A 27,650-nucleotide genomic window follows, 5' to 3' on the forward strand; every position below is an offset into this window, starting at 1 on the left:
GTCGCCTCCGCCTCTACCTCGCAGTGCCCCCTATTTCTGCCTCCGCCCTCCGCCCCCGCCTTCGTCTCCCCCCGCCTCCGCCTTCAGCCCGATTTTGTTGGCCTCCTCCCGTCCTTCTTCTTCCCTCCTCCTTCTTCTTTCTTCTCTTCTTCTTCTTTCTTCTTCTGATTCTCTTCTTTTGAAAAAAAAAAAAAAAATCAAAACGACGAAACGACGTCGTTTCATCGTTTCGGGGGATTTGAGAAAGGCAAATTCGAGCTACAAACCACTTTTATTAGTACATTAATTGATGCATATAGCACCGCCGTTAATATTTTAATATATGATAATTAAAATCACAAAAATCATAATTAGGATGAATAGAATTTACTTTACATGCATTTATTTTCTTCGGCCGTAAGATACCTTGCGGTGCTCAAAGCCATAAAAGTAAAAGCAAACACTGCTTAATGGGTACGCAACGGTCTCCCAAGTCAAACACGAAAGGAATCGTTGGTGGACGCGTGTTTCATTTAAAACAGATGATTCGTCGTCATTGGCATCCGTAACAATTTTTATTAAAAAAAGTGTTGGCAAATGTTATTTTTTAATTTTTTAGATTAGAGTTTATAAAAAACAAAAATAATAGTTAACATAGTTAATAATATAAAATGTTATATCAAATTTATAATTATTTTATTTTTTCTATTATAAATGTCGTATCTAATTACAAAAAAAATTAATTATCTTCTAAAATATAAAAATTTTAACCTACTAAAATAATTAAAAATTAAAATAATAACTTTTTAAACACCCACTAAATACTTTATATAAATATAAACCTCATATAAAATTCATATTATATAAATCTCAAGTCTATATTAGATATTTAATAAAATTTTTAGTACTAACCATTTACTCCCCGCATCCTTAGCCCGTAAGTAAGTAAGGGGTTGTTTGGAGTGTCCTAAATAAGTGGACTTTTTATCTTTTTAGACTAAAAAGTTAAAAAAAAATATATAAATGTTTGGATTAACTTTTAGACTTTTTATAAAAAAATATATAATAAAAAATTATAAAAATTAGTTTGTAGAAAAAAATTAAAATTAAGAGTTATACAGTCATAATTGTTGATTTTTAATGAATAATATTAACTTTTTAACTTTTTAAATAATTTTTTGACTTTTTAATTTTTTTTTTAATATCCTAACTTGGCCTGAGTAATTTTGGAGACTCATTTTGGAGACTCTCTCTATATATTAATATTTCCACTCTTCTCTTCTTCAAGTTCTTTGCACTCTCGGGGAACGCGTTTAGTATTGTGGCACAAAAATGGACCTCCGACAATTGATCAACAAGCAAACAGACGTCTCGTTGGCCATCGCAAAGCAAGTGGTGCTAAGCGAGGCCAAGGACTCGAACCTCGTCTTCTCACCCCTCTCCATCCACGTTGTCCTGAGCTTGATCACCGCTGGCTCCAAACCCCCAACCCTTGACCAGTTGCTGTCCTTCCTCAACTCCAAATCCTCCGACGAACTCAACTCTCTCTCTTCGCAGCTCGTCTCCCTCGTCTTCGCCGATGGTGGACCCACCGGTGGTCCGAGGTTGTCCTTCGCCAACGGGGTGTGGGTAGACCAATCTCTCTCTCTCAAGCCTTCTTTCAAACACATTGTCGACACTCTCTACAAGGCCGCTTCCAATCATGTCGATTTTCAGACTAAGGTCACTTCTCTCTCTCTCTCTCTCTCTCCTACAACATCATTATAATATATAGTATAGATTACCATAATGTTAGCTGCAGAATTTTAGAATTGATTGGTAAATAAGCTATCTATCTAGAATTCTACCAGCTTCTATGGTGAAATATGGAAGCCTAGACGTTTAATTGAATCAGTATCAGTGTCGATAAACCCGGATAAAGATTGGTACTTCGACTGTGTTCACCATTTGGAGGAGCATAGGGGGTAATTCCTACTTTGATTGCCTCTTTCGACTATTTTTTTTTTATTATTATTTGCAAAAATAATACAGTTTGGATTTGCAAGAAAAAATAAAATAAGGGGAACTTATAACCAAAAAACCAAATACCATAAGAGGCATATCCAAAAATCTCATCTGTCAAAACTAATATGTTGTCATAACTAATGAAAAAAATTGGTCATAACTAAAAGAAAGAATTTTAGAAAATGGTATAACTAGGGATGGTTATGGTACACCCCTTTGAAGGAGTGTGTATGGTAGAATTTCCCAAAAAATAATAAGAGTTTCTGATCCTTCCAAAACAATAAATGAACAGAGCATTAGCTTTGACATGTAACTGTTGCCCAAACAAATTTGACCTGAAAGTAAATTTTCTTAAGGGTGTTGTGCCCAGGGAGAAACAACCACCAATACACGCTATCAAAGACAACAAGATTTACGTGGTTCAGTAGTGCACCTATGTCCATAGGGAGAAAAAAAAACAAAAAAACAAAAATATTAACAACCGATAAACTCAATACATAGATTACACATAGGAGGAGGAGCTCACTTTGCTCTACTCAACTCACATGAATCGCATATCACTCTCTCACCCTTTGCTTCTGCTACACCTCAGTTGCACTCAAAACCCATCACATATACTCCCTATTTATAAATGAAATGGGGGAGCCAAAGTCAAGTTTGGCCACCAGCAAGCCACCGACAAGCTTTACGACAACCACCCTCCAACGGATTGTTTGGCGGGCTTGGGCACCAAATCTACAGCTCACCTTCATTTTCTTCATTTGCATTCAATCTTGACTTTCATGTTACAATTTGGATGAGAAGTTGAGCCAACAAGCAACAAATCTCCATCTTGGAAAGGATTCTCCAACTACTACACTAAAACAACCATTGATTAAAGTCATGCAAACTTGAACAAAACTCCACCTTGGCGGGATACCCAACTAACCAACCAAACAAGTTCTTTGAAGCAAACACAATCCAATGTCAAACGAACCAAGCAAACGCTCGAGATACATTGAGTCAATCCAAGCAATCAGCCCGTCTACCCTTGTGGGGTAATCCACATTCCCACCCCCTAATGAGTGTCCTGCACCCTGTCGCCTAGGTTGCCCTACAAAGCTCACTTTGCAAACTATTGTGGCTCCTTCTCTCCTCCCTTTTGTGTACATTTGGTGAGATTGCAATAAGTCATCAAAGCTTGAGCAAAAGAAACTCTCTTCTTTCTTGGCGCACACTTCGCCGTGTTGGCCTCTTTGTTTTGAACGTCTTTCTAAATAGTTAGAAATTGTCCCTACACATTTGAACCGCCAACCAATGGCAACTCCAGGAATTTATAGGGATGGGGTCACTCCAAAAGCTTAAGTTCCACAAATTTTTTGAGAATTTCTTTTGAACTAATTAACATTTGAGCTTCTCCAACTTTAAGTAGAATAAACTTTTAATAAAATACTATTATCTTCATAAAACAAAAAAATACACAAACTTCTACAATTGCATTCGACGAGGTGCCATTTTTTGGAATCATTGCATGATAACTCATTGTCAATAGTGCCAAATGCATCATTTTCTATATATGTGATCAATCAATCATTTAACAATTGATCTCCTATTCGGTTACATGCCCGACTCTTTAAATATTTCATTGCCAAGAAAGCTCTTTCTACAATAGCAGTTGCAACTGGTAAAAGCAATGATAATTTCACAAGCAAATATACCAATGGTTATATAAGATTCTTCTTTCTCTTCACCAATTTCTTATCAGGCTCGACAATTCCTTTTACTTCTAAGAAATCATTGTTTGAGCGTACAATAAAAATATAGTTCACAAGTTGATCATCAAGCTTCATGAGTTCTAAGGAAGAAAAATTTGATGGATAAAACTCTATTAAACGGATCAACCTTTGTTTGTCAAAAGTAGAAAAAGTGTCATTAGGATTCAAGCAAGCCACACAAACAAGCAATTCAGTAGTTGCCTCAGTAAAGCGATTGTTAAGCTCTTGAAATTGCATATCTATAACTCTGTAGTTTAGCTCAACGCGAAAGTGATGTAAATTTGTGGTTTTGGGACTTTGCGTTGTGGCCTTCTAGGAACTACATATATCTCATCTATGTTCAGGATTTGAATATCATGTTTCCTACAAAATGGAAGACACTTCAGTTACTAAAAAATCCCACCCATCATCTCTCATCATCTATAATCGTTGCTTAGACACTCACTCTTACTAATGTCATAGCTTTTACAATATCTTGCTTTTGATTTTGTAATGGTAGTGACAAATCATTAGTGATTCCCAATATCCTTTTCATCAAGTGTAAACCAAAGGCAAACTCAAAAGTTTGCACATTTTGCATAAGAGAACAAGCCTAAACTCTTTGGTCGGATTGTAGATCATCTTCTACAACAAATTCCAATACATCAATCACAAAAGGGAACATTAAAATCATGTTTGCAATTGTCCCATGATGTGATCCCCAATGAGTATCACGGGCTCGTTTATGGCTAGTTTCTTGATTCAAACCTCTTCCACTTTTAAGTTCACCATTGTCTAATGCTTCCACAACCTTAGCAGCCTATTTTTCTCGAAGGATATCTCTTCTCTTACAAGAGCCTCCTACAACATTCACTAAACTGGCAATCAAGCAAAATATTTCAGCAACATCAATGTGATTTTTAGCAACAGCCACAAGAGTTAATTGATGAGCAAAGCAATGAACATAAAATGCAAATTTATTCTCTCTCAAAATTAATGCCTTGAGGCCATTGAATTCACCTTGCATATTGTTAGCCCCATCATAACCTTGCCCACATACTCTTGATAAACTTAATCCATATCTTGTAAGTAAAAACTCAATCCCCACTTTGAGTGATAACGCAGTAGTATCAACTACATGTACAATACCAAAAAATGGCTCAATAATACTGCCACATCTATCCACCTATTGAACAACAACGACCATTTGTTCTTTGATTATTATATCTCGAAACTCGTCAACTAATGTGGAGAAAAGATCATTATTAAGATTCTTGATGATAGCATTTGTAGTTTCACTCGCACAAGTATTTGTAATGTCCTTTTGAATATCAGAATGACGCATCTTTTTTGGTTTGAAGAGCATAGCCAAAACTAAGCATCCAGAGACCCAAGGAGACATGCCCGCTGTATATCCTTTGCAATCAATGTTGATAATGCCCGAGCGGCCAAATCTAGGATCTCACGATAAACCGTACGGTGGAGAGCATTCTTTGCCTAGAGTATTCCCTAACACAATCTCCTTGATGGATTTGTTATGATCATCAATATGCTTTAGAAGCTCAAGAAAATTCACTTTAATAATGGAATCATCAGATTCATCATGACCACGAAAAGGTAACCCATTACATAAAAGAAATCTTCCACAATAAATTGATGCACTCAATCGAGTTCGATACGCACTCTTATCTTTTTTAGATTGCTTATGGAAAACACTTTGAATACTTTGCTTTTGATTCATTAGAGCTTCACACTTCTTCCAAGCTTCGTTATGGGCACTATTGTGATCTACAACATGTGATTTTAGCCTTTCTTTTCTATTTCAAACCGAGAATCCCTCTGTCATAAAAGCATGCCAATTGACATTAGACCTAAACTAGTAACACCACAAACAAAAGGCTACATCTTTTTCAATAGTATATCCTAACTAGTTTTATATTCTTCAAACCAAGAAAGGATAAATCGGTGAGGCTTTCCGCCAATGTTTCTTTGAGGGAAGTTATGGCTTACTGCTGGCAAGGGCTATTTTGCAAATAAGCTCTTTTTCTTGCATTTTGATAATTTGGATGATAACTTGAGATTCTTTTTCTTAGTCCCGGGCCTGAAGGAATGCTTAAATCAAATCGAGTTTGTTTATCACGATGAGTTTCTTGAGTAGAAAGATGACTCTTGTATTGCGGTTGACTTTCTTTTGAGAAACTCAAACTAAAAATAAAATAAAATAAAATAAAAAAATTCAATTCTAATGAAACATTTACAATGAAATTTGTCCCTAAAACCAACAATTTAAAGATTTTATTCTAAGCATGAACAATTTAAAAAAATTGTACAAAGTATATCAATTTCATATATATATATATATATATATATAAATAGATACATATATTGTACAAACATAAAGGGTATTCAATGGAACATTGAAGTTAATTAAGAATACCTGTTCTTATTATTCAACAAATTTTTCACAGCGAAGCTCACACGAATATTATTGGCCAATAATCAGGTTCATGCAATCATACCAATGTTCCAACCAACAACCATGACAAAAAATTCTATAAAGAGCAACAAAAATATTTACAATCACAAAATTAATCCCAAATTTTATTTTCCCCAAATTGAAAATCATAAACCCGAGATTTACATAAACAAATTTGAAGTTGAAGAAATTTGTTTTGTTGCCACAAACGAGAGAGAGAAATGGATGTGGTCCACGAAGAAATATGTAAGTTAGAGGGACTTTCGGTTCCTTGAAGTTGACTTCTAGTGATAGTGGTGGGTCCTTATATTATTATTTTATTTGTTGGGGTCAGTTGGTTAACTAAAACTTTTGTTAGATTTTTGTAATTGACAATCTCGTTTGACAAAACTTATTTCAGTTGTAATTTTATTCGTTGTTTTGTTTCAGTGAGGTTATGAGTGTTTAAATGCGAATCCAATCCGAATTGTGCTTATGCCGAGGGGTTTGAAATCTTAATCCTTTCATGTTTACCACTTCACTGACTAAGTACTGGGATCGACTGTCCGGTTAGCTCGCTGGGGTTGAGGGAGTAGCGCCACGGCGGGGTCGAGGGGCAACACCCCAAAGCAAAAAGCAAAAATGCATTCTAAGTTGTTTGACCGCTCGAGCGATCATTTGTGCACTTGAGCAAAGAAAATGATCATTTAGTATTTTTGCAGAACGCTTGAACTTCTGGGAAGAAAGTTTTACCGTTCAAGCGGTGAAAATTTTGCTCGAGCGGTTTGTGCGATCATATTTTCTATAAAGTGCACTGTTTGCTGTTTTAAGGGTGGGTGTCGTGCAGATTTTCAGAGAGGAAGAAAATACAAAGTGTCGTATATTGGAGGGTGCTTTAGGAGCGTTTCCTTGATGATTTAAGAGTGATCAATGGATCCGTGAACTTCATATCAACATTATCAAGGATTTGTTTGTTTTCGTTTATTCACAAAAGAGAAAGTTGTTCTTCGGTAGATTCCGAGAAACTTGGACTTGAAGCTTTGGTGGATTTCGGAGTGGCTCATCGTTGTAGATTCGACATCGGCGTTGTGCATTCAACGTTGAGCAAGACAATTACAAGGTGAAGATGGTGGTGGAAGAAGCATATAGGAGTCGGTTCAATTCAGGTGTGGATTCACTAGGAAATTGAGGGTACATCTATGTAATTCCTTTTTGTCTTCGTAGCGGATTGTTTTATGGTTTTGGCCCGTGATTTTTTATCACTCCAATTGTGGGTTTTCCACGTTAAATCGTTGTGTCGATTTGTTTTTGATTATTTGATTGAGATTATTATTTATTGTTTAAAAATTGAAATATAATCACAAATCAATATCTCGAAAATTTTTAGATTTTTCTACTTTTACTATAATTTATTTTTCAAAGCTTTTTGGTTGGCTAGTAGGGGGTGTGGGACCCCTTCACCTGCTATGTACCGTCGCCTTGCTGCCAACTTGTGCTTCTGAACAACTTCATTGCATACCTAAACGTTTGTTGTCTGTGCCCTTTTGCTACTCCCGATTCCCTCGTTCAACCATACATGTTACCTACATATTCCTTTCACTTGTACTGGTTGACTGACAGTTGATAGTAGTTCTCTTTGTCAAAACATCCTCCACAAGTCTGTACAAGTCACCAATCATCTTTCCATGCAGCATCACCTAGTCTCCCTTGAAAACCTAGAGAACTCCATTACTAGATGAGAACCTGCACCCTCTCAAATCTAGCATTCCTAAGGAAATTAGATTCTTTTTCAAACCAGGCACATGTTGGATTCTTATCATTTTGAGTATGCTTCCATCCTTCATACGGAACTACATTGTCCCCATGCCAACAATCTTATTCACTATGTTGTTAGTCATCTTGATAGCTAAGAAACACGGAGACTTCTAAAAGGGTGGCGTGTCTGTGTCGAACACCGACACTCGTCGGATACTTTCCCAACACGTGTTCGACACTCATCTAAATGTGTCCTATTTTTTTAAAAAGAATTTAGACTCAAACACTCTTTGGATACTCTTTGGACACTTGGACAACACGTGTCCATTGATTAGACACACACAACTAATTATAAGTTTAAACAAAATAACTTAGAATATGATGATAAAGAAAAATAATATCAATTTATAGAAATTAGTGTTATATTGCATTTATTTATTGTTTTAGAATGATATATTCATATATACATGACATCTAATAAATATATAAAATTATATATTATGTGTGTGTCCCCCATGTGTTGTGTCCTACATGTCTTGAAAATTGCCATGTCGGCGTATCTGTGTTGTATTCATGTTGTGTCATGTCTCTGTGTCTGTGCTTCGCAGCTCGATAGTATTTTAGCAATAGCCTGATATGTAGAAAAATATCTCCTGTTCACACATGTGAAAAGAACAATCTGAATCTAATATCCAAACCATTTTCTCCTTACCTGAAGAGACTGTGAACGCTTCGGCCTCATCATCAGAAGTGTCAACTACAACTGTTGTCTCTGATGGACTTGCCTTCGCCTTGTCTACTTTGTGCTTCAGGCTCCTTAATGATGTGATCTTCTTGATTACAATAATAGCACCTTCTTCTATTGCCAGATCTTGACTGTGAATTGTTTGGATCCACTCCGTCTTCTTGATATCCTTCCTCTTGACATGTCTATCTTTCGATGCAACCATGACATTCTCTGGTGAGAATTTACCACTATTCTTTGTCCGCATTGACTCGTGCGATACGAGCATAGCAATCACCTCATCTAACTTTAGAGTGTCCTTTCTGTACATCAAGGTAGTCTAGAGACATTCGTACTTCGAAGGTAAGGAGACCAACAAGAGGATTGTCTTATCCTCCTCAATCTTCGCCTTGATGGCATCCAAATCCATTACGAGCCTATTAAACTCGCCCAAATGGCTTATCATGTTTGTTCCTTCGGTTGTATGAAATGTGTACAATTGCTTCTTCAAAGTGAATTGATTTGTCAAAAACTTGGACTTATACCTGCTTTCCTATTTTGGTCAAAGGGATCTGTCTCATTAATGATTTCCCAAAGTGTTATTTTTGAGAAGTAATTGGATCATGTTGTTAGCCAGTTCCCTCATCTCTTGCAACTTGTCATTCTTCATCTCTGTCGGCTTTTCATACTTCCATTTGAGAGCTTCTACCATGCCCTCTTGTGTAAGAATTTCCTTCAACCTTCACTGCCATATGGTGAAGTCATTGCTGCCATCGAACGGTTTAATATTGAAACTTGTATTTTTTCCAAGCATGAGAATGTTGATCTCCATCGATTTATCCTATCCCAAAACAACTTTCAGAATTTGAGAATTCTGACCTTGTGGTTGTCTGGAATGGTTAGTTAGTTTAGGACAAGGTTTCACAAGTCAGCAATTATGAGGGCCTTACTGAAATTCCCAAAACATGGGGGTTAAACTGCAACTGGAATTCTCCAAAAGTCAGCAGCCAAAAGGCAATTTTGGAGACTTGTGTTGGAATATTCCTCGCCGGTGACAGAATATTTCCTCACCAGTCATTGGAATCTATAGGTCTCACTGGAGAAGATGTGTGTAGTGCATGGGGCGAGTGTTGACCACTCTCGACAACTTTGACCGGAATGTGTGATTCACCCCGGTGTCCGTTTGAGCTGATTTTTGCGCTGCTGAACTTGTATCGACGAGACACACCTTTTGTTACACTCATTGATTTCGGGCAACTTGATTTCTCGACAGTTTCGGAAAATCACACAAAACCTTGCTCTAATACCAGTTTGTCATGTCCAAAGGTCCATAAACAAAAACCAATACACAAACACAATCAAAGACAACAAAATTTTTGTGGTTTGGCAATACGCCTACATCCACGGGGAGAAAAAAAAAATGCACTAAAAATAACTCAATAAAGAGATGACACACGAGGAGCTCACTTAGCTCTTCTCAACTCATATTGCTCTCTAATCATTCTCACCCTTTGCTTCTGCTAGATCTCAGTTGCACTCAAAATTCATCACATATACTTCCTATTTATACATGAAATAGGAGAGCCAAAGTCAAGTTCGGTCACCACATCGACAAGCTTTACAACAACCACCCTCTAACGGGTTGTTTGGCGGGGCTTGGGCACCAAATCTATAGCCCACCTTCATTTTCTTCATTTGCATCCAATCTCGACTTTAATGATACAACTCGGATGGAGAAGCTAAGCCAACAATCAACAAAGGGACTTATGATCTTGACCAGGACTTCACTCTATAGTATGACCAATATAATCCACAAAAACTTTGGGGATTTCGACCTTGGGACTTTGCCCCACCCTCACAATTGGATCAAGGAGCCTAACATAGATGGTGGTATTATTTTACCGTTGCCTGTGTAGCAACAAGAGGGGCTTCTAGGGGTTATTAAAGGCGTGCCTATGTGTGCGCCTAGGCCCAAGGCTCATCAAGGCGTAGTCAACGCGCTTTGGAACATCTCAGGCCTGGTGATGTAAAACAAGTCCCATAAAGGCGCATTTGCGGTTAGTCTCAAGGCGCACAATTTGTGCGCTTCTTTAAAAATGTTTGTTTATTACAATTACAACCCTTGATTTCACTTAATCTCTCTCTTTTTTTTTTTTTTTTTTTAGTATGTTGCTACTAGATTAAACCCATAAATAAACATTATACAAAGACGTTTGGATAGAGCTTTCTCTTCGACCAGACTAACAATTGTCGTTCTTTTCTTCTTCTTCATCTACTTAATCTCCGTATCTTTCTCTATGCTTATATTGTAAGACACTTTAATTTCATCGCTATTTTTAAATATTTATGATTTTTGAGTTAGATGACTGTGTTTATGTGCAACCTTAAATTATTTGTCTATAATAAAATATTGGTGTTTGTTGGTATTTATGTTTTAAAATATTTAATATTACATTTTCTTATGTTGAACCATGAATTATTTGCATAATTTAAATTATCTAATTTTTATCGTTGACATGAGCCTTGCTTCGATAAAGCCCACATCTCATCTTGCGCCTAGGCCCTAGGGCTTCAGTCCGCCTATCGCCTTTAATTACACTGCAACATCACTATGGGGTCACCATACTAACCAATATTGTGAAGTCCCTGAAAATGTATTCGCTTTTAAAAAAATAAATAATGTTTAAATTATTGCTTACGGCCCCTCAGTTACTAGAATTATTTTGAATCTTGTCGATTAGCATTTTTTTTATCGAAACAGGAGTATCCTAACTTGTCCATTCAATTCCAACTAGTGGTCCATTCAATTTTCCAATTTTCCAAGTAATGGTCCATTCAATTCCAACTAGTGTCCATTCATTTTCCAACTAGTGGTCCATTAAATTTTCCAAATAATGGTCCATTCAATTCCAACTACTGTCCATTCATTTTCTAACTAGTTGGCTTTAATGACAAGTAAATCCTAACTTGTCCTTTCAATTCCAACCAGTGGGCTTTTATGCCATGTTACACCAAATTTGCCTATAAATATCACCACTCCCTAGCATGGCAAACACTAGCAACACTCTCACACACACACATTTGACTAAAGGAGAGGAAGGAGAACAAGAGAGAAATCTTGAGAGGAAGAGGAAGGGAGAAGAGAGCCATCTTGTTCAAGCTTAGTAAGTAAGCCACAACACAACCTTCTCTTTCATTTTCCTTTTTCAAACACATGTTCTTAAGGGTTCTAGACACTGTTTTCAGATGTGTTATTGATGAGTTACTTGTGTTAAAAATGATAAGAGCTGGGCCATGATTCTATCTCTCTTGTAGTTTCCCTCATTTCGGTACAAAACTATCATTTTCATACCAATCTCTCAAATTTTCCAAAGGCACACCTTCAAGCAAATTTTCTGAGTTTAATATATGTTAGTTAGCATGTTTTCATCACAAAAGAAATGAAAATTTTCCCGTAATGGGTCCCTTTTCTCACAAATCTTCTTGTTTTGGGTATTATGCCATAGAATCTATTTTCGCAGCCAACTTTCAAAATTTCTAGATAAATGTATAAAATTATTCTGGACCTTTATTTTATGTCAAAATCTTCTTTAAGGAGTTAGCTTTCAACTAAAATTGGTTTCGTTGAAAAACAGTGAACGGTTGCAAGAAAATCAAATTTTCGTAACGGCCGACGAATCTAGACAGCGCTGGAGTGTTTTCTAAATAACTTAAAATCTAAAAAAGCTATCCCATTTCCGAAATATGTTCTGGAAACTAGATTAAATTCTCTACGAACCATAGAAAGGCCGAGTCCGGTAAAAATTCTAGAATAGCCCTTTTCATTCTAATCCTTATGTGATATTGAATCTGGAAATTTTGTTGTACATGGATGTTTTATGCTCTAGTATTCATGATAATGCTTATTAGCGTATGATCGTATCTTGGCATGATATTATATGTGTTACGGTTATGTTCTTTATCTTCTTCATCTTAATGATGCATACTTTTGTAGATATTATTATCTTGTTAAGTTGGTCTAACCTTGATTTAAACCATTTAACTCAACGGATAACTTAATTGGGATGATATTGGGTTTTCGACCACTTGAGTAATGAAAAGATGATGATATGTAATGTATGGATTGTTGGGATGCGTTCCCTATTTGGAAGTTAAAGTCTTGCGCAAGCGGTTTTCGGAACCCTTGAATGGAGCGGTTGTATTCGGACCCTAGGTGGTTTGGTGTGAGGAGGGATTTGGGCAAGGCCCATTATTACCGTCTCTTTTGAGGCCCTGCGGTTGGCGCTACGCGGTATATAACCGTTGGTAGGCATACGAGGTTAGTTCTGCAACAAAGTAGCAAAAGAGGGGGCATACCGAATAATCCGCGTCCGATTCTTGTGGTTGGGAGGACGAAATCTCTGTACTAACATCTAACCTGTAACCCTTTGTTTATCTATTTTGAGTATCATGCTTTACTACTTGTTGTTATATTTGTGATTGTGTATTGGACTGGGAAAAATGGATGGGGTGTGTGTGTGTTTACTGGGCATTCAAAGCTCACGGCGTGTTATGCCAGGTGCCGAAGAGGAACATATAGCTGGAGACGACGAGCCTGAAACCTTCGAAGACCTTTGGCTACCTTAGTAAAGTTAAAAATTTCTCTTTTAATATTTTTGGGATGTAAATGTAATGTAATGGAACAAGCTTTTGCAATTAAGAATATTTGTGGTTGTTATGTATTTATATTCAATATAATCAGAGGTATACACCTTATCGTTGCTTATGAGACCTTGTGTCAATACTTGTTAGGATCTATCAAAATTGACCATAGGACTCAGCAGTGACTCTCCCTTCCCTACAACCAATAGTGTAGAATCGGGGCGTCACAAATATTCTCATAGAGACATGAGGAACCTCCTGCATTCCGGCCGATGGTAGAAGATGATTAGCCTATTGATGAGCCTTCTACTTTGTTGAAATTAACATGCCAATGTAGGACAAAGAGATGAGCAAAATCCGCGATGAGATACTGAAGACCTGCTCGAAAGGGTAACCAAACCTAGATTTTCACTTAAGATTGAAATTGCAGATTGGGAAGAAGCCTTTGAGATGGAGGTATTTTACACCATCGCAACAAGGTTAATGTTTCCGGAAGCCTACAAGAAGCAACCAACGTTTCAATCAACAGTTGAGTGGAGGAAAATGAAGTCAGATTTCACAACTTGCACAGAAACAAAGATGGCGAAGTTGAGAGAATTCGTAGAAGTAGAGGTGATTGTTGGTTTAGCTTCTCCATTTGAATGGTAGTATGAAAGTCAAGATTGGTTGCAAATGAAGAGAATGAAAGTGATACATATTTTGTAAATCTATTTTAGCCGAGCTAGACTGTTGTAGGGTGGTTGGTGTAAATGTTGGCTTTTTCTGTTGGTGGCCGAACTTTACGCTCTCCCACTTTATGTAGGGTCTTGCTAACAAGTGCGCTTAGGGCATATGTAAAAGATGAAAAATTTGAAGAATACAAGACACTTTTCACTAAATTCAATGCACTTTTACTTAAATTAATATACTTTTCAACATTTTTACATATTTTCAAAAGACTTTTTACGTGCTTCCCAACATTAAACAATGCCCGTGGCGCACTTGATAGCATTTGCCATAGGGAGTATGTGTGATGGGTTTTGAGAGTAGCAGAGGAGTAGCAGAAGCAAAAGGTGAGAGAGTGATGTAAGTTGAATAGAACTAAGTGAGATGTTCCTCTTGTGTGTAATTTCTTTATTGAGTTTGTTCTTAGTGAACTTTCTCTCTCTCTGTCTCTTTCTCTTTCTCCGTTGACGTAGGCGCATCACTGAACCATGTAAATCTCGTTGTCTTTGATTGTGTATTGGTGTTTGTTTCTGGGCCTTGGGCAAAACAAACTAGTATCAAACCACGATTCTGTGTGATTTTTCACAATTGTGCAAAAATTATGTTGCTCAAAATCAACTTTTGAGCATACCAAGAGGTGTGTCTCATTGACGTGAGTTCAAAGGCTTAAAAATCACAGCTCAAACGGACGCCGAGGTGAATCACACCTTCCAGTCAAAGTTGCCGAGAGCGGTCAACACTTGACCCACACGCCACAAGAATCTTATCCAGCGAGATTGTAAGATTTCTAAATATTTTATGTATATTCAAATTGTGTTGTAATACAAAGAATACATCTGATTATATAGTAATCCTATAACCCTAAGACTAAAATGGAAAAGAAAACAGAAAACACTGCCATATACATACACAATCTCTCAGAATATATATACAATATACATTACCATATATATAAACCTAACCTAATATTCTCACACCCCCGCTCAAACTCAAGGTGTTTTAGTAGAAAATACTGAGAGTTTGCCAAGAAAAAACTAAAGCCGAGCAGTGGTGTGAGTCTTGGTAAAGAAGTTAGCAAGTTGCAAAGCTGAAGAGACGAAGGGAAGTGAGATAAAGCCATACTGCAGATGCTGACAGACAAAGTGACAATCAATCTCAATGTGCTTTGTCCGCTAATGAATACAGTGTTATGGGCAATCTGAATAGCATTATGGTTATCACAATAAAGGGAGGTCGGAGAAGACTGAGGGATGCCCAAGTCAGAGAGAAAACGAGGCCAGACAATTTTAGTAGTAGAATGAGCCATAGCACGGTATTCAGCTTTGGCAGTAGAACGGACAACAACAGTTTGTTTCTTGCTTTTCCAATAAAGCAAGGAATCACCAAGAAACATACAGAAACCAGAAGTGGACTTACGATCTGTAATATCACTAGCCCAATCAGCATCAATATAGGCTACTAAAGCCAAAGAAGTAGAGGATAACAACAATCCTTGGAAGATAGTATTGCGAAGATAGCGAAGAATCCGAACCAAAGCAGCGTAATGTGTAGAACGAGAAGCAAAAATGAATTGACTAACCACATAAATAACATAGGTCAGATCAGGGCGAGTAACCGTCAGATAGACTAAGCAATCCACGAGCTCTCAATATAAAGTAGCATCAGGTAGAGGAACACCATCAGTAATATTAAGTTTCACATTAAGCTCAATGGGGGTATCATCAATCTTAGTGTCAGTATGACCAGTATGGTGAATAACTTCATTAGCATACTTGGCTTGAGACAGAAAGTAGCCCTTGAGAGAAGAAGTCACCTTAATACCAAGAAAGTACCGCAATGGGCCCAAATCCTTCATTTCGAAGGTGCAAAAGAGATGCTACTTGACCTCAGAGAGAGCAGAAGAATCAGAACCAATAATAATCATATTATCCACATACAGTAATAAGGCAACAAAACCAACAAGCAGAGTCCTAGGCAGATGGATGAAATCCAAGCTCAGTAATAGTAGTCTGAAGCGATCATACTAAACACGAGGAGATTGCTTCAGACTATACAGAGCACGCCAAAGACAACACGCCTGTCCAGAGGAATAATAATAAAGGCCAAAGGGAGGACGTATGTAAAGTTCCTCAACAAGATGACCGTTAAGAAAAACATTTTTAACATCCATCTGATAAAGAGGCCAATGATGTATAACAACGACAGATATCAAAGTACGGACAATAGTCATCTTGGCAACAAAGGTCTCCTCATAATCAATACCATACTCTTGTGAAAAACCCTTGGCAACCAAGCGAGCCTTGTAGTGCTCAAGAGAACGATCAGAATGAGTCTTGACTTTTTAGACCCATTTGCAACCAACCAGATTCTTACTAGCAGGCAAAGGAACTAATTCCCAAGTACTAGTTTTCTGTAGAGCAGACAACTCATTCTCTATAGCTTGAATCCAACGAGGATCCTGACAGGCCTTCTTGTAAGACTGGGGTTCTGAAAAAGAGAATAGCAAACAAAAACATACAATATGATGGAGAGGAGGGAACAGACTCATGGGAGTCAGTGGAGAGCGACTCATTAGGAGGGATGGTACAAGGAGAAGAGGGAATGTACCAAGGTTTTGAAAAGCGGTTGCGGTCGCTGTAACGGTGGCGGTGCCGCAGTTGCGGTTGCGGGGTGTAAAGGCCGTAGCGTAACGGTTGTGGTAACCGGAACCGTGAATTTTTTTATTTTTCACACAATTTGAAAAAAACTTACCAATACGCATATTTTTTTTCCATAATCATATTTATTGGGTTTTAAAATAAATATTGATCAATTTTTATAAATTTTTAAGTATGATTCAATATATTTCATATTTTTAAATCATTATAAACTGAGTTTTTTACATTTTATTTTACTAATTAATGACTTTATATGTCATAAGTCCATATTACACTTATGGTAAAAAAAAAATATTGGAGTTAGACGTATAAATTTATTTTTTAATTATTATACTTGTAGAAGCATATGCAAATTTTAACTTGAATAGTTTTTAAAAAATAAATTAGACATGCTAATATAATCATATAAAAATTAAAAAATAAATTATAAAGAATTTTTTTTGGGGGGGTTTGGATCAGTTGAATATTCATTCTCTTTTTAGATAACCTGTAAATAAAAATAAAATAAACTAATAAAACTTGACATGTGTAAAATATCTATTAATATATAATTATAGGTGTTATGTTTTCTAGATATTTTATAAAAAATCAATCACTAATTATTATATATAAGATAAACCAAGACAAAAGTAAGAGAATAAATAAGAGTCTAAATATATATATATATATATATATATATTTTAATCAAGCCAAATCGATAATGACCACATTATTATTATGATTTTCAAATAATATATAGATAGATACATACAAACAAAATGGTTGACTGATAGTAGCTGAATAGAATATCATAGGTCTTACAACTTCAACAAATCAATAACATATTATTCATCTTCCCTTTTCTCTCTCTATCCCCTTTTCCCTATTTTCAGTTTTTTTTTTTTTATGTTTTTTTTTAAAGAAGCAGTTCGGAACCGTTACGTAACGGTACGTAACAGGCCGTTACGGCACCGTTACGACCGCTATAGCGGCCGCTACGGCCAACACACCTGTGAATCTCAATCACACTGCAAAAGCGGCCGTAACGGGTGGCGTTAACCACCAAAACCGTTACGTAACGGCGTTACGTAACGGTTGCGGCCGCTTTTTAAAACCTTGGAATGTACTCATCAGGAGGGACCTTAGAAGGAAATGGATCAATATGAACCAAATCTTCTTTGGAAACTGGGGTTGTGAAAGGAGGAAGCTGAAAGTAAGATAGATGTTCAAGAGAGGCAACATGGCGGCGGGAGACATAAAGGCGACAGAAAACAAGGTCATAACAACGATAAACTTTCTGAGTGAGTCTGTAACCCAAAAAGACACATAGGACAAACCAAGCACTAAGTTTGGTTGTATCTTTACGAGTAAAAGGACAAAACAAGTAGATCCAAACACACGAAGGGGGGAGTAATTAGGAAGTTGAGAAAACAGAGCCTCATAAGGAGACTGACTAGAAAGAAGGGGGGTAGGCATATGGTTAAGAAAAAAGTAGCAGTAAGAATTGCCTCACCCCAAAACGGAGCCGGAACGGAGGCAGAGCGGAGAGACCTAGCCGTCATGCTATTTACGCTTAGTTCGACCATTTTGGGCAGGTGTATTAGTACAGGAAGTTTGGTGAATGGTACCCAAATTGGCCAAATATTCACATAACTTAGTTTTAAAGTATTTCTCACCGAAGTCAAACCGCAACAATTTAATAGTGGACCCAAACTATGTAGTGACCATAGACTAAAAAGTACGGTATATTTGGTAGAAGTCAGACTTATGAATCATAAGATAAACCCAAGTGTAACAGGTGCAGTTATCAACAAATGAAACATGGTATGTAGAGCCCCTTTAGTGAGAATAGGAAAAGGACCACAGATATCAGTATAAACTAAAGAAAACTGTGTATCAGATATAGAGGCATTTTTACGGAAAGGTAAGGCTATCATTTTGGCAAGTTTACACCTCCGACACTTGGTAAGTTGACCAGGAGAAATTTTATCCAATATACCTGACTGAGCTAAAGACCATAAGCGGTCAGTAGACAAATGCCCTAATCTGGAATGCCACAAATAGAAAGGACTTGACAAAGAATCTAACTGAAAAGAGGAAAAAACAGTCGGAGAGGTAGTCATATGCAAATGTAGGCTCTCCATCACACAGAGGTCTCCAACTCTACGACCAGTCCTAATCTGCTGCTTGGACATCCGATCTTGCACAGAACAAATAAAAAAAGAAAAGATAACATCAAAATCGAAGGCATCAAGTTGACTAATAGATAATATACTGACAGATAATTGAGGAACTTAAAGGACAGACGGAATAGAAACAGTAGACAGAAGACTGTAAGACAAACCCAACATATATAACAGACATACTAGACCCATTAACAGCATGAACAGTAATAGGAAATGGAGGGAGAGTATAATTTTGAAGTAAGGAGAGATGGGAAGTCATCTGATGAGAAGCACTGGAGTTCAAAATCCAGACAGACGAAGAGATACCTAAAGAAGACCCAAGCAAACCTGAATGAAGAGAGGAAACAATGGAGGCAGATGGGAATGGTTGGAAGGTAGACAATATATGCTGCAGCTGACTAATTTGAGTACTTAAGGAAGCCAAATCAACATCAGGAGCCAGAGCAGATGCAATATAAGCAGCAAGAGGAGCCCAGAATTGGTTCTGAGACTGTTGAAAAGATGAGGCAGGCTGACGTCCCTTCTTGGGACAGTGGTATTTTCAATGGCCCCGTTGATAGCAGAAGGCACACTTACCAGGAGCCAGAGACATCATAATAACTTGAAAACTGAGGGGATCAAGCAAGGTTTTGAAAAGCGGTTGCGGTCGCTGTAACGGTGGCGGTGCCGCGGTTGCGGTTGCGGGGTGTAAAGGCCGTAGCGTAACGGTTGCGGTAACCGGAACCGTGAATTTTTTTATTTTTCACACAATTTGAAAAAAACTTACCAATACGCATATTTTTTTTCCATAATCATATTTATTGGGTTTTAAAATAAATATTGATCAATTTTTATAAATTTTTAAGTATGATTCAATATATTTCATATTTTTAAATCATTATAAACTGAGTTTTTTACATTTTATTTTACTAATTAATGACTTTATATGTCATAAATCCATATTACACTTGTGGTAAAAAAAAAATATTGGAGTTAGACGTATAAATTTATTTTTTAATTATTATACTTGTAGAAGCATATGCAAATTTTAACTTGAATAGTTTTTAAAAAATAAATTAGACATGCTAATATAATCATATAAAAATTAAAAAATAAATTATAAAGAATTTTTTTTGGGGGGGTTTGGATCAATTGAATATTCATTCTCTTTTTAGATAACCTGTAAATAAAAATAAAATAAACTAATAAAACTTGACATGTGTAAAATATCTATTAATATATAATTATAGGTGTTATGTTTTCTAGATATTTTATAAAAAATCAATCACTAATTATTATATATAAGATAAACCAAGACAAAAGTAAGAGAATAAATAAGAGTCTAAATATATATATATATATATATATTTTAATCAAGCCAAATCGATAATGACCACATTATTATTATGATTTTCAAATAATATATAGATACATACATACAAACAAAATGGTTGACTGATAGTAGCTGAATAGAATATCATAGGTCTTACAACTTCAACAAATCAATAACATATTATTCATCTTCCCTTTTCTCTCTCTATCCCCTTTTCCCTATTTTTAGTTTTTTTTTTTTTTATGTTTTTTTTTAAAGAAGCAGTTCGGAACCGTTACGTAACGGTACGTAACAGGCCGTTACGGCACCGTTACAACCGCTATAGCGGCCGCTACGGCCAACACACCTGTGAATCTCAATCACACTGCAAAAGCGGCCGTAACGGGTGGCGTTAACCACCAAAACCGTTACGTAACGGCGTTACGTAACGGTTGCGGCCGCTTTTTAAAACCTTGGGATCAAGTGTAATAAACCCTAAATAGCCAAACTAGGGGTCGAAGCGTAATAAACAAAAATCTCAAATGGGTCACACGATCAAATCAAGATCCAGAGAGAATCGCGAGGTGACTCAGCATCAGCGAGAGAAAGCGATGTCGCGAGGTGAACCAAAACCAGAGAGAAACAAAGTTGCGAGGTCCAAAGAGAGAATCAATCACCAGCTGATTCACGAAACACCAGGTGAGTTGTGAGAACTAGGTGATTGACCGTAGGTAAGTTGTGAGGAATGAACTAGAAGGCAACCACGAACCAGAAGTTGAACAAGATAAACCTAAACCATGAGGGTCGTAAATGGATCGCGATGTTGGGGCAAACGAGCCGATGGAAGTTGCGAGAGAAACAATGTCACGATTTCGGCCTAGAAAACTTGATTCCGATGGTCACCCACAAGACTCGAACTTGATCGAATTCAGAGATCAAAACCAGAGATGATTTCGAACTAGAGGGAGAAAACCTCGAACCAGAGGGAACCTTCAAATCGAAGTGAGAACTTCGAACTAGGGTTTCAGACACGACTCTGCATATAAGATTTTTGAATGTTTTCTGTATATTCAAATTGTGTTAATACAAAGAATACATCTAATTATAAAGTAATCCTAACCCTAAGACTAGAAATGAAAAGAAAACAAAAACACTGCCATATATATACACAATCTCTCAGAATATATACACAATATACACTACTATATATATAAACCTAACGTAAAATTCACACAGTGACCTACAGATTCTGGTTACTGGCGAGGGAATATTCTGTCACCAAAGAGAATATTCTAGTACACGTTTTTGAAATTGTAGTTTGGCTCTTGTTTTTTTTTGGGAATTTCATTTTGGCCTCTAAATTGTGTAAATTTGCAATTTAGCTCCTAGGTTTTGGGAATATTTAGTAAGGTCCTCGAAACAGCATTGAAGCTTCGTTCGAAATCTAAATGGACTATTCTGGACGCAACTGTGAGGTCAGAATTTTCAAATTCTCAATGGTTTTTTAAGGATAACATAAATAAATCAGTGGAGATTGACATTCTCATGGCTCGAAAAAATATAGGTTTCAATATTGAACCCTTTCAATAGCAGCAATGACTTCACCCTAGGGTAGCGAAGGGTGAAGAACATTCTTACATGGGAGGGTGTGGTAAAAGCTCTTAAAGGAAGTTTGAAAAGCTAACAAAGATAAAGGATGACAAGTGGTAAGAGATGAGGTAATTGACTAACAGCACAATCGAGTTATTAATAACACTCTTCGAGAAGTCATCAATAAGACAGATCCGACAGAGCTTTGGCTAAAATTGGAAAGCTAGTATAAGTTCAAGTCATTTACAAATCGGTTATCTTTGAAGAAGCAATTGTACGCACTTTATATGACTGAAGGAATGAACATCATGAGCCATTTGGATGAGTTTAATAGGCTCATAATTGAGTTGGATGCCATCGGGGCGAAGATTGAGGAGAATAAGGCAATCCTCTTGTTGGTCTCCTTGCCTTCTTATGAATATCTCCGGACTACGTTGATGCACATAATGGACAGTTTCAGGTTAGATGAGTTGATTGCTGCGTTCATATCGCATCAATCAATGCGGACAAAGGAGAGCGGCAAATTCTCACGTAAGAATGTCATGGTTGCATCATAAGGTAGTCATGTCAAAGGAAGAACATTAGGAAGATAGAGTGGATCCCAACAGAGGAGCCATTCATAGTCAAGATCTGACTATAGAAGGAAGTGCTATTATTGTGATCAAGAGGATCACATCATTAAGGATTGCCCGAAACACAAGTAAACAAGGCAAAGGCATGTCCATCAGAGGTAGAAGTTGCAGCAGACACTTCTAATGATGAGGTTGAAGCTTTCATAGTCTCTTCAGGTAGGGAGAAATCGGTTTGGATATTAGAGTTAGGTTGTTTTTTTCACACATGCAACATGAGGTATTTTTCCACATATCATGTTGGTGGAATTACTGTCAGGATAGCTAACAACATAGTGAATAATGTTCTGGCATGACGACATTGTGGTTTTGTATAAAGGATGGAAGGGTGCTCTAATTAACAGTGTCTGACATGTGCCAGGTTTGAGAAAGAATCTAATTTCCTTACGAATGCTACATTTGAGAGGGTGCAGGTTCTCATCGAGTAATGGAGTTCTCCAGGTTTTTAAAGGAGACAAGGTGATGTTGCATGGAAAGATGACTGGTGACTTGTGTGGACTTGTGGAGGATGTTTTGACGGAGGGAGCTATTGTCAACCGTTTGTCAAGAAGTATGAGTGGAAAGAATATGCAGGTAACGCATATGGTTGAGCACATACAAGCACAGGTTGGTGGTTCAAATGTGCAAGGGCAATTCCTGACTGTTCAGAAGGAAGTTCCGAGCAAAGAGGCCGACATGGCTAAGCACGCGCTAGGAAAGAAGATTTGATGACTTAATCTCTCCAAATGTACACAAAAGGGAGGAGTGAAGGAGCCCCGACAATTTGCAAAAGTGAGCTTTGCAAGGCATCCGTTTAGGGGGTGCAAATGTGGATCACCCTACAATGGTGGAGAGGGTGATTGGCTCAATGTATCTCAGTTGTTTGCTTGGTTCGTTTGGCATTTGATTGTATTTTCTTCAAAACACTTGTTTGGTTGGTTAGTTGGGTCTCTCGCCAAGGTGGAGTTTTGTTCAAATTTGCGTGACTTGATTCAATGGTTGTTTTGGTGTAGTAGATGGAGAATCCTCACCAAAGGTGGATATTTGTTGATTGTTGGCTCAGCTTCTCCATCTGAATGGTAGCATGGAAGTCAAGATTGGCTACAAATGAAGAAGATGAAAGTGAGCTACAGATTTTGTAAATCTGTTTAAGACGAGTTAGATTGTCATAGGGTGGCTGCTGTAAATGTTGGTGTCTCCTGTCCGTGGCCGAACTTGATTTGGCTCTTCCATTTCTTGTAGAAATAGGGAGTATATGTGATGGGTTTTGAGAGCAACTGAGGTGTAGCAGAAGCAAAAGGTGTGAGTGATTAGAGAATGATGTGAGTTGAGTAAGCTAAGTGAGCTCCTCTTGTGTGTAATCTCTGTATTGAGTTTATTCTTAGTGAATTTTTTCTTTTTCTACCCATGGATGTAGGTGCATTGCTGAACCATATAAATCTCATTGCCTTTGATTGTCTGTTAAGTGTTTGTTTCTAGGCCCTGGGCAAAAAACTCACATTTTAGGTAATTTTTGGAGCAAAAATTCATGACAGATGGCATTTTCCCCCAATTATTGCTGCAGGAAAGGCCCAAGTATAATGCATTCTAGAATATCATCATTTATCAGAGTGTCTCCAATGGGATAGCTAAAATTGTCTATTAATTGACAAAAGTGGTAAAAGTGGACTGAATTTTATGTGTTAAATGTTTGTTAATTAGGGAGTGAACGAGTGTTCAGTGGATTTACAAAATTAAAAAAGAAAAAATGTGTTAGTTTTTTTATTTTTGAACAAGCATCAACAGAATTTTATTAATAACAAAAGGTGAAAACGAGAGGACAAGAAGTCCTCATACAATGACTAAAGATCAAAGCAGTAATCCAAACCAAACAGTAAAAACGAGAAAAACGAAAAAGAAACCAATCCATGCTTATGCACAAAAAACGTACAAAGCGCACCTAAGGCGCATGTCTCAAACTGTGATGCGCAAGCCTTTGGGGAGTAATTTCTAAAAATCAAAACCTTGATGCGTTTTTACCTTAGTCTCAAGGCGAGGCGAGCATTGAGGTGAGCCTCAGGAAAGAGTTTTAAAACTAGGGTTTACTATAGTTATGATTTATCCTGAGAGATCAGTCTTGTAAAGATAACCTCTAGGTGTAAGTGAAATACAATTTTATGTTAGCGTATGCCTCTATTTGTAAGACCTTTTTGTTCCATATTGTAAATAACCTATGCTAGTTCAATTTTGTCATTTTGATAATACTGCTGTCAATACTGTGCATGATTTTATAAGATCTGATCTCAGTTTGTTGTTCTGTTGGTCTCTGAAGCATTATATATATATATATATATATATTTTTTTTGGATAAGCTCTGATGCATTATATTCATTACCTGAAAGTTTATCTACTAGTTTTTGCTTAACCTTAAAGATAAGATTCTGGGTTCTCCTGGTTATCAATGTTAACCCTACAAACTTCAAAATATTTGAAAGAGGAAATTTTATTTTGCTCCCCAAACTATCACTCAAAAAATCAATTCAACTCCTATCCTTTCAATTGTATCAATTTGACACGTAAACTATTCGATTTTTGATCAATTTCACCATGTCGTCAACTACCCGCCTATAATTAGACGTAACTTGCTAGCATGGCACCAAAGTTCATTTAAAACATCATTTTAAACCCCCCCCCCCCCCCCCCAAAAAAAAAAAAACTATTGCTCAAAAATCAATTAGACTGCTGAATATAAAAAATAATAATTTAAATTTAAATATTTAATAATAATTTTTCATCTAAAAAAGTGAAATAAATTTTAAATAAGAAAGGTTTGAGTATTGGTGATGTTGAATACTCTTTAGAGAGTAATTGCTAACTTTTGCGTTAAAGTGTCATTTAATCGATGATATTATCGAATAAGTACTAATCTCAATTTTGTAGGCGGAGCTCTTGGCATATTCATTTTCATCCTTCAATATAGTTTCCCAAATGTGAGAAGAAGATGTTTCTCTCATAATAAGTGTGGTCAATCAATCCTATTGAAATTAATCTAGGGAATAAACTAGCTACGCACGTGTGCGCGCATGTACACACATAAATAGAGTAGCTAATGAATTTTGAGTTCAATTAGTTTCTCCAAGATCAGCTCATGGTAATTTGAGACTAAAATAGACAAATTCTAAATGAGGCTTTTTATATTTTTCATTTTTTTTTTTTTTGTAATGTATACTATTTAAAATTTATTTTTCTCATTTTTTAGTATATAAAAATGTATCAATCAAATATTTAAATTTAATTTTTTTTATATTTAGGGTTCTAATTGATTTTCAAGGGATAGTTTGGGAGGTGAAATGAAATTCCAAATGATGTTTTGTGTCACGTTAGCAAATTTCGTCTAATTTTAAATGGCAGCCAACGATGGGGTAAAATTGATATAATTGAAACTAGAGGGGTTGAATTGATTTTTTAGTGAAATGCTTTTCGTCGCCCATTTTTTTAAAGTTATATTTGGAAGAATGATCCGGTGAATTGTTTTATCCATGGATGGATGAAAGTTGTAATGGAGAGGCATCATTATATCTCCACAGTCCCTGGCTGTTGGACTGATTATATATACACCAGCACAATGTAAATTAAGGGTTAATTACACTTTTCATCTCTGTAGTTTGATCCAAATTTCACTTCAGTCCCTATAGTTTTAATTAGATCAATTTGATCCCCACATTTTAAGTCTAGTTTCAATTTTGTCTTCCCTTTAAATTTTTATTAATTTTCTATGTGTATACCTTAGAAAATTGACGAGTATCTCAAAATTGTTAATTCTAACTTTCAATTTAGACAGAAGGACCGAATTAAAATTAAACTTAAAGTGGACAAGTGTCCTAAAACCATTAATTTTAACTTTCAAATTAGATGCAAAGACGAAATTGAAACTAGACTTAAAATGTAGGGGTCAAATTGTTCAAATTGAAACCATAAGGAGTAAAGTGAAATTTGAGTCAACCTACAGGGGTGAAAGTGTAATTAACCCATAAATTAATTATGCTTATTGGCTTCATGTTGACTGTTTTGATAATAGATGTGCTAATATCATTATTTTTGTTGTTGGTCATGGTGAAGGCAGTTGAGGTCACCAGTATAGTGAATTCATGGGCTGAAAAGGAGACCAATGGCCTTATCAAAGAAGTTCTTCCTTCTGGTTCAGTTGATGGTTCAACCAGGCTCGTCTTTGCAAATGCACTGTATTTTAAGGGAGCATGGAATGAAAAATTTGATGCATCAAAAACAAAAGATCATGATTTCTACCTCCTTAATGGGACCTCAGTTCAAGGGCCCTTCATGACCAGTAAGAAGAAGCAACTTGTTAGTGCATTTGACGGTTTCAAAGTCTTGGGGATTCCTTACAAACAAGGTGAAGATAAGCGCCGTTTTACTATGTACTTCTTTCTCCCAGATGCAAAAGATGGATTGCCTGCTTTAATGGAGAAAGTAAGTTCTGAATCTGGGTTCTTAGATCACCACCTCCCATACCAAGCAGTAGAAGTGGGCGACTTTCAGATCCCAAAATTCAAGATTTCTTTTGGGTTTGAAGCTTCAAAAGTTCTAAAGGGATTGGGGTTGGTCTTGCCTTTCTCTGGTCAAGGGCTTACCGAGATGGTGGACTCCCCTGTTGGTCATAACCTATATGTTTCAAGCATTTTTCATAAATCCTTCATTGAAGTTAATGAAGAAGGCACAGAAGCTGCAGCTGCTTCTGCAGGTGTGATAAAGCTGAGGGGTTTGATGTCAACGGATAAAATAGATTTTGTAGCTGACCATCCATTTCTGTTCGTCATTAGAGAAGACATGACCAGTGTGGTGCTTTTCATTGGCCATGTGCTTAATCCCCTTGCGGGTTGATTGAACCTGCTGCAGTGGTTGAAAAAAGTGTATGGAGATGAAGCCTAATGTACACGAGTCTAGTGACTTTAAGTACCTGCTTTATGTTTGTATTTTGCTTATGTTAAAAACCCACCAGGTAGAGCAGGGTTGGCCAACATCTCTCTGGTCTTTCAATTTTTGGTCAGTGGTTGACAGTAAACTGTATTTTTATCTGTTTGATGTATTGCGTTCTATCTTTTACCCGTAGTTATGGCAAACTCTTTTTATTTTATTTATTTTTCAAATGTGTTTCATCATTGATAATACATTCCCCTGTCATAATACCTGATGGATCTAGTATTAAAATCAACATAGAATGCATCTTGTACAGCCTCCTGATGGTTCCAATGTAGCAACTACCAATAAGTCAAAATCAAACACACCAGTATTAGAAACTTGTCTCCCTTGAAAGGGAAGATGTTTTACTTAGCCGAGACTGAAATT

At 36.7% G+C, this 27,650-nt stretch overlaps 1 protein-coding gene across 1 annotated transcript; it reads left to right on the forward strand.

The window, feature by feature from the left end:
• The first annotated feature begins 1,207 nt into the window (after positions 1-1,207).
• Positions 1,208-27,442, forward strand: LOC114291199 (serpin-ZX). Its single transcript, XM_028235250.2, has 2 exons — positions 1,208-1,701; positions 26,406-27,442. Exons 1-2 carry the CDS (start codon positions 1,312-1,314, stop codon positions 27,183-27,185), a joined length of 1,170 nt encoding a protein of 389 aa, XP_028091051.2. The 5' UTR covers positions 1,208-1,311; the 3' UTR covers positions 27,186-27,442.
• The last annotated feature ends 208 nt before the right edge of the window (positions 27,443-27,650 follow it).

Source organism: Camellia sinensis, chromosome 6, assembly GCF_055761805.1.
Source record: "Camellia sinensis isolate YWXY chromosome 6, ASM5576180v1, whole genome shotgun sequence".
Classification (NCBI taxonomy): domain Eukaryota; kingdom Viridiplantae; phylum Streptophyta; class Magnoliopsida; order Ericales; family Theaceae; genus Camellia; species Camellia sinensis.

Bases quoted from the DNA above. Each gene is read 5' to 3' on its own strand.
- LOC114291199 (XM_028235250.2), top strand. From the start codon at position 1,312: ATGGACCTCCGACAATTGATCAACAAGCAAACAGACGTCTCGTTGGCC. The intron at 1,702-26,405 runs GTCACTTCTCTC...GTCATGGTGAAG, and splicing joins ATGTCGATTTTCAGACTAAG to GCAGTTGAGGTCACCAGTAT.